Source organism: Cyprinus carpio, chromosome A4 (assembly GCF_018340385.1).
Source record: "Cyprinus carpio isolate SPL01 chromosome A4, ASM1834038v1, whole genome shotgun sequence".
In the NCBI taxonomy this organism is placed as follows: domain Eukaryota; kingdom Metazoa; phylum Chordata; class Actinopteri; order Cypriniformes; family Cyprinidae; genus Cyprinus; species Cyprinus carpio.
The window spans coordinates 16505914-16516449 of record NC_056575.1 but is presented as its reverse complement, the minus strand read 5'-3'; the positions used below and the strand labels follow the sequence as shown (position 1 = coordinate 16516449).

The 10536-nt window shown below is 35.7% G+C and overlaps 1 protein-coding gene across 2 annotated transcripts; it reads left to right on the top strand.

The window, feature by feature from the left end:
• The first annotated feature begins 5547 nt into the window (after positions 1 to 5547).
• Positions 5548 to 9575, top strand: atp5f1c (ATP synthase F1 subunit gamma). Of its 2 annotated transcripts, XM_042743052.1 has the most exons (9): positions 5548 to 5690; positions 6149 to 6183; positions 6378 to 6509; positions 6619 to 6823; positions 6965 to 7108; positions 7200 to 7264; positions 7850 to 8005; positions 8157 to 8253; positions 9434 to 9575. In XM_042743052.1, the coding sequence occupies exons 1-9, from the start codon at positions 5650 to 5652 to the stop codon at positions 9435 to 9437; spliced, it is 879 nt and encodes a 292-aa protein (XP_042598986.1). In that variant the 5' UTR covers positions 5548 to 5649; the 3' UTR covers positions 9438 to 9575. The 2 variants fall into 2 exon arrangements, with proteins under 2 accessions (XP_042598986.1, XP_042598989.1); XM_042743055.1 differs by lacking the exon at positions 9434 to 9575 and having other exon boundaries at positions 8157 to 8257.
• Positions 9576 to 10536: the final 961 nt, after the last annotated feature.

Below are 10536 nucleotides of genomic sequence, written 5' to 3'. Positions count from 1 at the left end.
CCCCTTAATCATCCATTACAATGAGAAAAACCAAAGAATATATTTCTGATGTGCAGCAAAAGATAATTGAGCCACAAATTGGTGAAGTGGCTTTAAGAAAAGAGATAGAGCAGTGATAATTCCCATTTCCACCATCAGGGCAATAATTAAGAGATTTCCAATCAACAGAAAATGTTACAAAACTGCCTGGAAGAGGACCGGTAAGAAAGACCAGTAATAAAGTGGTGAGGAGGTCAGTTGAGCGGTAAAAAGACTCTCCAAGGATCACAGCTGGAGAATTGCAGAAAATAGTTGAGTCTCGGGGTCAGAAAACCTTAAAAAAAAGTGTCAAACAGCACCTTCATCACCACATGTTGTTTAGGAGGGTTTCAAGAAAAATTCTCCTAGCTCATCCAAAAACAAAAAACTCCAACATATTTCAGTTATCAGACACGACTGGAACTTCAAATGGGACTGGCTTTTATGGTCAGATGAAAACTAAAAAATGAGCTTTTTAGCAGCAAAACTCAAGATGGGTTTGGTTGTGAAAACAGGGATAAAAAGTACCCCATGTGTACAATGAAATATACTGCTGTATTTTTTTATGTTGTGGGCCTATATTTCTGCTGGAGGTCCTGGACATCTTGTTTAGATACTTGGCATCTTTGATTCTATCAAATACCAACAGTTAAAAAATCTATAAGTGACTGACTCTGTTAGAAATCTTATAATGGACTATGTTTGGATCATCCAACCGTACAATAATCCAAACACAAACCTCAAAAACAACACAAAAATGGGTCACTGAGCTCAAAACCAAGCTTCTGCTATAGCCATTCCAGTTCCCTGACCTGCACCCTATAGAAAATGAGTGTGGTGAAATGAAGAGCAGCACCACCAACATGGAGCTGGGAATCTAAAGGGTCTGAAGTGATTCTGGATGAAGGAATGGTCTCTGATCTCTTGTCAGGTGTTCTCTAACCTCATCAGGCATTATAGGAGAACATTTTGAGCTGTTAAACTGGCAATGGAGGTTTAAAAAAGAACTCAATAAAAGGGTGCCGTTAATTGTGGCCAATGTGTATTAGAGGAAAACATTTATTTCATAATGATATTTACCCCCATTTTAAATTCTTATTATCCAATTAAAGTTTAGATTTTTGTGATTTTTTAAATGAATGAATTTTGGGCATGACTGTATAGCTTAATATAACATGAATGATGGAGGAGTTTCTCAGTGCGGGATTTAGACTCCTTGTGGGGAAAAATCGATGGAACGGCATTTGGTTTAAGCCTATACTTATATCCATCACCACCTGTAAGCTCTTTCAGTAGCTGTAGTCATCATATCAGTATTTTATTTTCCGAGTTGTCTATTCCGACTTGTGTTGTGGTAAAAACAGCAACAGGTAGCGGCAGTAGCTCAACGAGTGCAACCATTTTACATCATCAGAATAATAGTGCCCCCATAGTCCAAAATATGTATAAAACTATGTGATTTTTTTAAATAACATACATCTTTCGTGGGTTTTCTATTACATATTTCAATAAGAGACATCATTTATGGTATATTAAGCTATACATGTCTTAATACCCGGGGATCCCTTTAAGAGTGAACTTACAGAGTCTAAGATGACTGTGGCCGAGAATTTGTGCTCATTTACGCCTTCCAGGATGACCTCTGTGTCTTTATATTGACCATTCAGGATCAAAACACGCTTACCTGAGACAGATTGAGAGATTAGATTGAGAAAATCCTCCTTTTGTGTTACACACACACACACACACACACACACACACACACACACACACACACACACACACACACAAAAACGAACGAATGAATGAATAAGGTACAGTAACATCAGGAGCTGGAATGACTGTCTCCAAATGACTCTGGTCCAGTTTGAGTTTGTTTCCAGAGTCTATCATCTTCACCACAGCTGTGTATTTATCCTGCACCTCCTGTAAAATCACACCCATGCACACAATATCATTGTAGGAGACATATAATCACTCAGTGTAATGACTGCTTTCTTCTTGTAATACTTCTTAAAGTAGTCATCACTTTCACTACAATGTTTGCTTGTATCCAGTTATCTGATCTTACAGATTTTTTCTTCTGTTCCTCCATCTGGAAGACACACAAGAGGGAAAGTCCTGGGTGAATCATAGCTGATAAACAGATGTGTAATAAAACTGCATGAACAATGCTTAGGGACCCTTATGTTTTCACAGAAATTTCTAATGTGTGTATTTCATGGATATACTGTATTAACACCACTGTTACAACTAAAGTAGCCAAAAAGAAAAACATTAATGGAGAACGTGCCTCCATTATCTCATCCAGAGCAGATTTCGGTGGGAAGACTTTCCTTTTTGCAGAGGCTGCATCTCTGAGGGCACAAGGACCCAAAGTGGTGCTATAGAAATAAAATAGATATTGTCACATCCTGTTAGATTACTTTGGCTATAATGCTTTAGGAGACTTTTAGACTGTTTTGGAAGCTATCTTGTTTTCTGTAGATACATGGACAATGAAAATTTGAGTCCATATCCTGTTTCTTCTTCTTCTCTAGCTGCTCATGCCTGCAGATCATTTAAGGATCACGATAAATGTACTGGATGTATCTGCCTTTGGGTGTCTCATCCACTTTGCAATAACCTGTACACACAATCTAAATGAAACACCTACACTTCTGTGCAAAAGTCATTGAGGATGCATTTATTTGATTAAAAATACAGTAATTTTGTGAAATATTATTGTCATTTCAAAGAACTATTTTTTACTGTAATATATTTTAAGATTTAATGTATTCCTGTGATGCAAAGCTGAATTTTCAGCAGCCATTACTCCAGTCTTCAGTGTCACATGATCCTTCAGAAATCAATCGCATATTGAAATATACATTTTTGTAACAATATATAAAGCATTCACTGTCAAATTTGATCAATTTAATGCATCCTTGCTAATTAAAAGTAAAAAATAAAATAAAAAATCCTATCGATCCCAAAAATTTGAATGGTATTGTATGCAGTGAGTATATGGAGTTTTAATTCTATAAAATGTATAGAATGCTTGCCTTCTCTCCCAAGCCATTTTGTGAAGTCGGTGAGAGTCACAAGATGCTTTAGAACAGTCTATAGTGTTTGTAGCTTAATATAAGTTTAATATTTGGCAGGTTTTAAGACACAACGCATTTTAATCAAACATGCTATCTAGAAAGGCAATTCAAGTTTTGTGACATAGCCTAGATCGAATAATGCAGCCTAGGTAGGGAGCTCAGTAGTTTTGGGCTTCAAAGCTAGGACACTATATAGAAAAAATACAGGACAATCAATACAGACTCCACAGTACTTTTAGCCATACCTAAACTTAGATCATTTAAAAAATGTAATTAATTAATTAAATGTCAAGTTAGTGTAACTGGTGTAGTCCTAAATAAAAAAGTGGTTTACTATTACTTGCCCACCCCCCACCAAAATAAAAATCCAGGTTGACCGCATTACAGTTCTATATATACTTTCAACAAGTTGCTTTGGAATTTCAGATTGACTTGTGGTTGAATTGACAGATTGAATTGTGGTTGACTTGTGAAAATGAACAATATTTTACATATGTTTTACAGTTTATTTGAATAATTATAAAAAATATGAAAGGTGTGCATTATAGTTGATACCTAGATGAACACTTTTCAGTATGTTTTTATGAAAGTGAGTCATTCTGTTCAAATGCTATTGAGCTTTAAATTTGTATTTAAGTGCATTCGGTAATGAAAAGTAGCAATATTTTACAAATGATTTACAGTTTATTTGAATAATTATGAAAAATATAAAAGGTGTGCATTATAGCTGACACCTAAATTAACACTTTACAGTATGTTTTATGAAAACGAATCATTCTGTTCAAAATGCTATTGAGCTTCAAATCTGTATTTAAGTCCAGTAACGAAAAGTAGCAATATTTTTACATTTGATTTACAGTTTATTTGAATAATTATGAAAAATATAAAAGTTGTGCATTATAGCTGACACCTAGATGAACACTTTACAGAATTTTTTATGAATGTGAGTCATTCTGTTCAAATGCTACTGAGCTTTAAATTTGTATTTAAGTGCATTCGGTAATGAAAAGTAGAAATATTTTACATTTGATTTACAGTTTATTTGAATAATTATAAAAAATATGAACGGTGTGCATTATAGCTGACACCTAGATGAACACTTTACAGTATGTTTTATGAATGTGAGTCATTCTGTTCAAATGCTATTGAGCTTTAAATGAGTGTTTACGTCCATTTGGTAATGAAAAGTAGCAATGTTTTACATATGATTTACAGTTTATTTTAATAATTATGAAAAATATGAAGGTGTGCCTTATAGTTGACACCAAGATGAACAATTTAAAGTATGTTTTATGAAAGTGAGTCATTCCGTTCAAAATGCTATTGAGCTTTAAATTATGGCATATTTTACATTTGAGCCCATTTGGTAATGAAAAGTAGCAATATTTTACATATGATTTACAGTTTATTTGAATAATTATGAAAAATATGAATGGTGTTCATTATAGCTGACACCTAGATGAACACTTTACAGTATGGTTTTATGAATGTGAGTCATTCTGTTCAAATGCTATTGAGCTTCAAATTATTGCATATTTTAAATTTGAGCCCATTCGGTAATGAAAAATAGCAATATTCTACATATGATTTACAGTTTATTTGATTGATTATGAAAAAATATAAAAGATGTGCATTATAGCTGACACCTAGATGAACACTTCACAGTATGATTTATGAATGTGAGTCATTCTGTTCAGATGCTACTGAGCTTTTAATTTGTATTCAAAATACATTATGTAATAAAAATTAGAAACATTCTACATATGATTTACAGTTTATTTGAATAATTATGAAAAATATGAACGTGTGAATTATAGTTGACACCTAGATGAACACTTTACAGTATGTTTTATGAATGTGAGTCATTCTGTTCAAATGCTATTGAGCTTCAAATTATGGCATATTTTAAATTTGAGCCCATTCGGTAATGAAAATTAGCAATATTTTACATTTGATTTACAGTTTATTTTAATAATTATCAAAGAATATAAAAGGTGTGCATTATAGTTGACACCTGGATGAACAGTTTACAGTTGTTTTCATGACTGTTAGTCATTATCCTTGCATGCTATTGACGTTAGAGAAGTGTATAGTAGTTTCGCATGTAACTTTAGAGACGGTCCCTAGATTTGCGAATATCGAACGTCAAGTAACGTTACACCACTGATGTTCAAGCATTCGGCGTATAACGTTACTTGCACATGGCCCCAACTAACGTTACACCACTGATGTTCAAACAAATTTATTTCATCTCTACACTGTGTCTGACACATCTGACAATACCAGCGCAATTTTGAAGGCCTTTAGTTTTGATTCTGTTCCCAATCGCTTTAGGACTAAAAAATTCATGCTTTCCCTGTTTTAATCCCTCAAACAATCACACGATTTAATGAACAAATCTCAACACTTCTCTCGCTCCCTCGCTTTGCGAACGTGCGTGTTTCGTCACTGATCTGTGTGTGCCTCTGTTAACGCGAGATTATAATGATCTGCGCTGTATTTGCGCCTGCGCAGACCGGCTTCTCTGACCTTCGTGGAAGTGACCATGTTCGCTAGGACCGGTGCGGCATTGTTCCTCCCACAATGGTAAGAATTTATTATTTTGTTGAATGTATAATTTTCTGCAAATATGCATTTAACGTGTTGCGTATAAGTAGTGAAGAAAATTGCTTTATTTGGTCAATTAGATGCGGATAAGGTGGAGTAAGGATGTGCTGGAGTTTAGGCCGCAGTGTGCTTAAGTGTATGACAGCGAGCGACTTGACTTGATTTCTCATGTATATTATATTTATTTAAATAGCAATACGCTGCTAAACCAACACATTGAATCAAATTATGGTTTTGAGATCTGAACTCTTTGTATAGAAGCCATTCTCTCTTGTCGTGCAGTGACGTTGATATCACTGTAGGTTTCCAGGGTATGCATTGCTTTCAATGTAACTTCAGTCGCTGTCACATTTACTGATGCATGATCGTTGCCCTGAGAGTTATTATAATGTATTTATATGTGGATGGGATTAACCTCTATTAAACGTCTGTTGCAGTGGGCAGGTCAGGAACATGGCTACCTTGAAGGACAGTAAGTAGAATTTCCTCTTGCTTTATAAAAGGTTAGCTGACATTAATGTCTTTACAGATGCAGTTTTTATTCTACTTAATGTTATTAATTGTATTTGTGTTTGTTTTGCAGTAATGTTATTATGCATAACAGACGGTTGAATGGATTTTCTGACCGTTGAGTGTTTTGTTTGTTTGTTTTTCCCTTCTCACCAGTCACCATTCGGTTGAAGTCCATCAAGAACATCCAGAAGATCACCAAATCCATGAAGATGGTGGCAGCAGCGAAGTATTCCAGAGCTGAGAGATCCCTGAAGCCCGCCCGGGTCTATGGCACCGGCGCTATGGGTATGCAGCAAATCATCCACAAAATTAAGTTTATAGTGCACATTTAGATATCAATTTAAAACATCTTGTGATAATGTTTTTTTTTTTCATATATATCTTTGTTGTTTAGCACTCTATGAGAAGGCTGAGATCAAAGCTCCAGAAGACAAGAACAAGCACTTGATTATTGGTGTGTCGTCTGACCGAGGTCTCTGCGGTGCCATACACAGCAGCGTGGCCAAAGCCATGAAGAATGAGATCGCCAAGCTCTTGGGTGCCGGCAAAGAGGTCATGATTGTTAACGTGGGTGACAAACTCAGAGGTCTGCTGTACAGGTATATAACTTTCTATGTCTTGTCTCTGTAACTTTCATTCAGTCATTTCTTAAGTATGTAGATGAATCACAGTGGTTTCAAATACCACTTTTTGCAGTGTTCTGTGCTATAATCTATTCTTTTTCTTCTGTGAACCGTTAGGACCCATGGCCAACACATCCTGATCAACTGTAAGGAGGTGGGCCGCAAGCCTCCCACTTTTACTGATGCTTCTATCATTGCCACAGAGCTCCTGGACTCCGGTTACGAGTTTGACCAGGGATCCATCCTATTCAACAGATTTAGGTTTGACACATAATGCACATTGCTATATACTAAAAATAGAAGAAAAAAAAAGAAATGGTTTGGTTTTGATGCTGATTTGTGTCCTCTGCAGGTCTGTGATTTCATATAAGACAGACGAGAAACCTCTATTTTCCCTGGACACTGTTGCAAACTCAGGTATTGTTTCATTGTTGGACTGTATACCCATCATGATGCATTTAACAACATAATAATTGGATCACAATTGAAACCACATTAAACATGTCAGAGAGGGCCAGCACGTTTATGAGCAGGAGTAAATATTGGGATGCATGACGTATTGTGCCATTGCTTATCGGTCAATATTGTTCAATAGATGTATAGATATATAGATATAGATAGATACAGTACATACAGTTGTAATAGTTTTTTATATAATGTATACAGCAATATACGAACATGTCGAATATGCATACAGTGTCAGGCAGAAACAGTTATGCACCCTAAGTGTACTGAAAAAGATTAATCTGCCAATTCATGAAAATAATAATCGGCTTAACAGCATTAGGCAGCATTTTGACATGAGTGCATTCCAAAAAAATATTGATGCACTATTGTAAGAAATGTTATCCCAGTAAATTAGTATATTGTTGTTATCGGTACAGCCTTATTTCATGCTTGTCTTTGTTTTTGGGGGCTAACTTTGACTATATTTGCTGGGTTTTAAGATGTGATCAAGTGACACTGGAGCAGAATCGATCATTTGTCATGTGTTTTGTTCAGAAAACATGGGCATCTATGATGACATCGATGCTGATGTGCTGAGGAACTATCAGGAGTTTGCTCTGGTCAACATCATCTACTTCGGGATGAAGGAGTCCACCACCAGTGAGCAGAGTGCCAGGATGACCGCTATGGACAGCGCCAGCAAGAACGCTTGTGAGTCATTTTATATGTTGTCACTTCCGTTCAGTTTCAAAAGACTTTAATGGCCTGTTTCCTATATTCCTTGCTAAAGTGTGATTGTCACTAATGTTATAGTTATAATTCTCATTTGCAGTCTTTTTTTTTTTTTCTCTCTCTCCATCAGCTGAGATGATTGACAAGCTGACCCTGACCTTCAACCGAACCCGCCAGGCCGTCATCACCAAGGAGCTCATCGAGATCATTTCTGGAGCCGCTGCTCTGTAAGATGTTTTTCCTCTTAGTTTGCCCATCTTTTACCCTCATTATAACCCATGCATGCCATCTGTCTTCCTCATTCATTCATTCTTTGTATTGGGTTATGTTCTGTTACATCCACATCATGTTTATATTTCTTTTAATTTTATTAAGTCTTTTGTTTCATGTGTCGTTTTTGCACCTCTAAGGTATTAACACATTAATCTAATTTCCATCTTTCCCTCACTGACCTTTCATAATATGCATGCATTCACCATTCACAGAGAATGAGGCATGACCGAGGTAACGTCCTGTAGGGTATATAAATACAATAGAAGCACATTTCCACATTCCATTATTAAAATACAAAAGTTTATTAAAAAAATATTACTTACTCTAGAGAGTGGACACACTGACTTCTGTCAAAACAGTCCTAAGTTGTCATTTTACACAGTCCATTAGTAAAAGCCGCTTGTTGAGTAAAAGAGCTTTACTTTTTGCTAGAGAGTGGATACACTGACTTCTAGTCTTATTGGTTAGGCTTGTAACATACTCTGTATGCAAGAACATTAAAAGAAAACAAAACAAGAAAAATATGTTTCTGGCCTTCTACCTGACTGATATATGTTTACACCAACACAAATGTTTGTTGCAACAATTGCATTCAGTTTGTGTTTAGACCAATGCTGAAAAAGAAAAAAGCAGAAGGTCTGAATGAAATCACAGATTCACTCTCTGCCAGTAGGTGGAGCTTGCTGAACAGCAGAAATACAGCTGTACTTCCTCCACTGTTCACTGTAGCTCAGCACAAAAGTATTTTCGTGAGCGCTACTGAGTTGTAGTTTTATGTAATGCAGGTGACCAAGAGCGCAAACCTTATTGGTTGTCCAGGTTTTTGCCTGTAGTGCATTGGAAAAGAAATTAAAGCATCTCTCTGTAAAAAAAAAAAAAAAAAAAAAAAAAAAAAAAAAAACTGTTGCATTGATGACATGCAAATGCATACATCGGTTTTAAAAGATGCATTAACAGCTGTGCATTTGAATTGAATTTTTATTGCAAGAAATTTGTCAACATTTGTCTTGGTGTGAACAGGCCTTTTAGTGTGTGTATGTATATGTATAGATTTGGTATTATTCTCTACACTTGACATCTACTTTCCTCATGTTTTATATCATGTCCATGAATGATTTTCTTTTTTTATTACAGATAAAGAGGACCCTGTAATCGTTCAGTGTGGTTCTGGCACACGTGCTCTCCAGTTCAGTCACCTGGTGTAGAATTTATACATTTATATGTGCTTCTGTTTGTACAATATTGGAGTTAATAAACCTCTTATAGAGAAACCCCATCCATTTGAGTTCTCCAGTTTATTTCTAGCGTATGTACCGATCAGCTTTGATGTCCTCTTAAAAAAATAAATAAGTTTCCAGACTCGTGCTTGTTTTCCATTGGAATTAAAGCTTGTGAACTCTTGTTTGAAGCCACGGACTCGGCTGCACTCAGAGGTTATCAATACACGGAGCATTTGAAGAGAAGACGTCTGCCAAAACAGAACACAAGGTCAATCCTTCCAATAAACCGTCTCTGGCGTTTACGTATTTAGCTTAAAACAGTATTAAGTTACTCTGAACTGATTACTGATAAACTCAATTGACTTAACGGCATCCTTATTGTTCCTTCTTATAATTGCCAATCAAAACAAGTTTAGCCTCCTTGTTATCCATTTGAAACTCAAGCCCGGCCAGCCACCACAGTATCAGATTAAATGATCGCGCTGCGGTGTTGGGTGTCTGGATCCATGAAAGGGTGAATTTGGGGGTCACTGATGGTAGAAGAGGGTTTGGTCTATTAAAGTAATGGACAAGTAGAAAGTTTGACCATATGGGTCACTCATGTATTATTTAATCAGCTGCCAAAGGAGCTCAGATTCTGATGGTTATCATCTGAGAGCTGATGTACATCACCATACCCACCCGTTTTTTTTTTTTTTTCTTTTTCTTCTAAAGACATTTTTATTGTGTCATCTTGAGTTCATTATGCATTAGAATTTATTTCATTTTTTTAAATAAGAATATAAGCAAATATTTCAGTGCACAATCGACAATCAAGAATTTTTTGTGGAGATAAAAAATAGTTTAAAAGAAATGATATTTGTAGCATTCCATCTATACTTTACTAGTAATATAAGCATATGATCTGACTTTAAAATAACTTTTTAGCATAAAAACGAATTAGCTTTAAATGTACTTTTGCGTAAAAGTGAATCTTTCGCAAAGCTTTCCACAGTGGTGAAAGAGACGGTTGTTTCT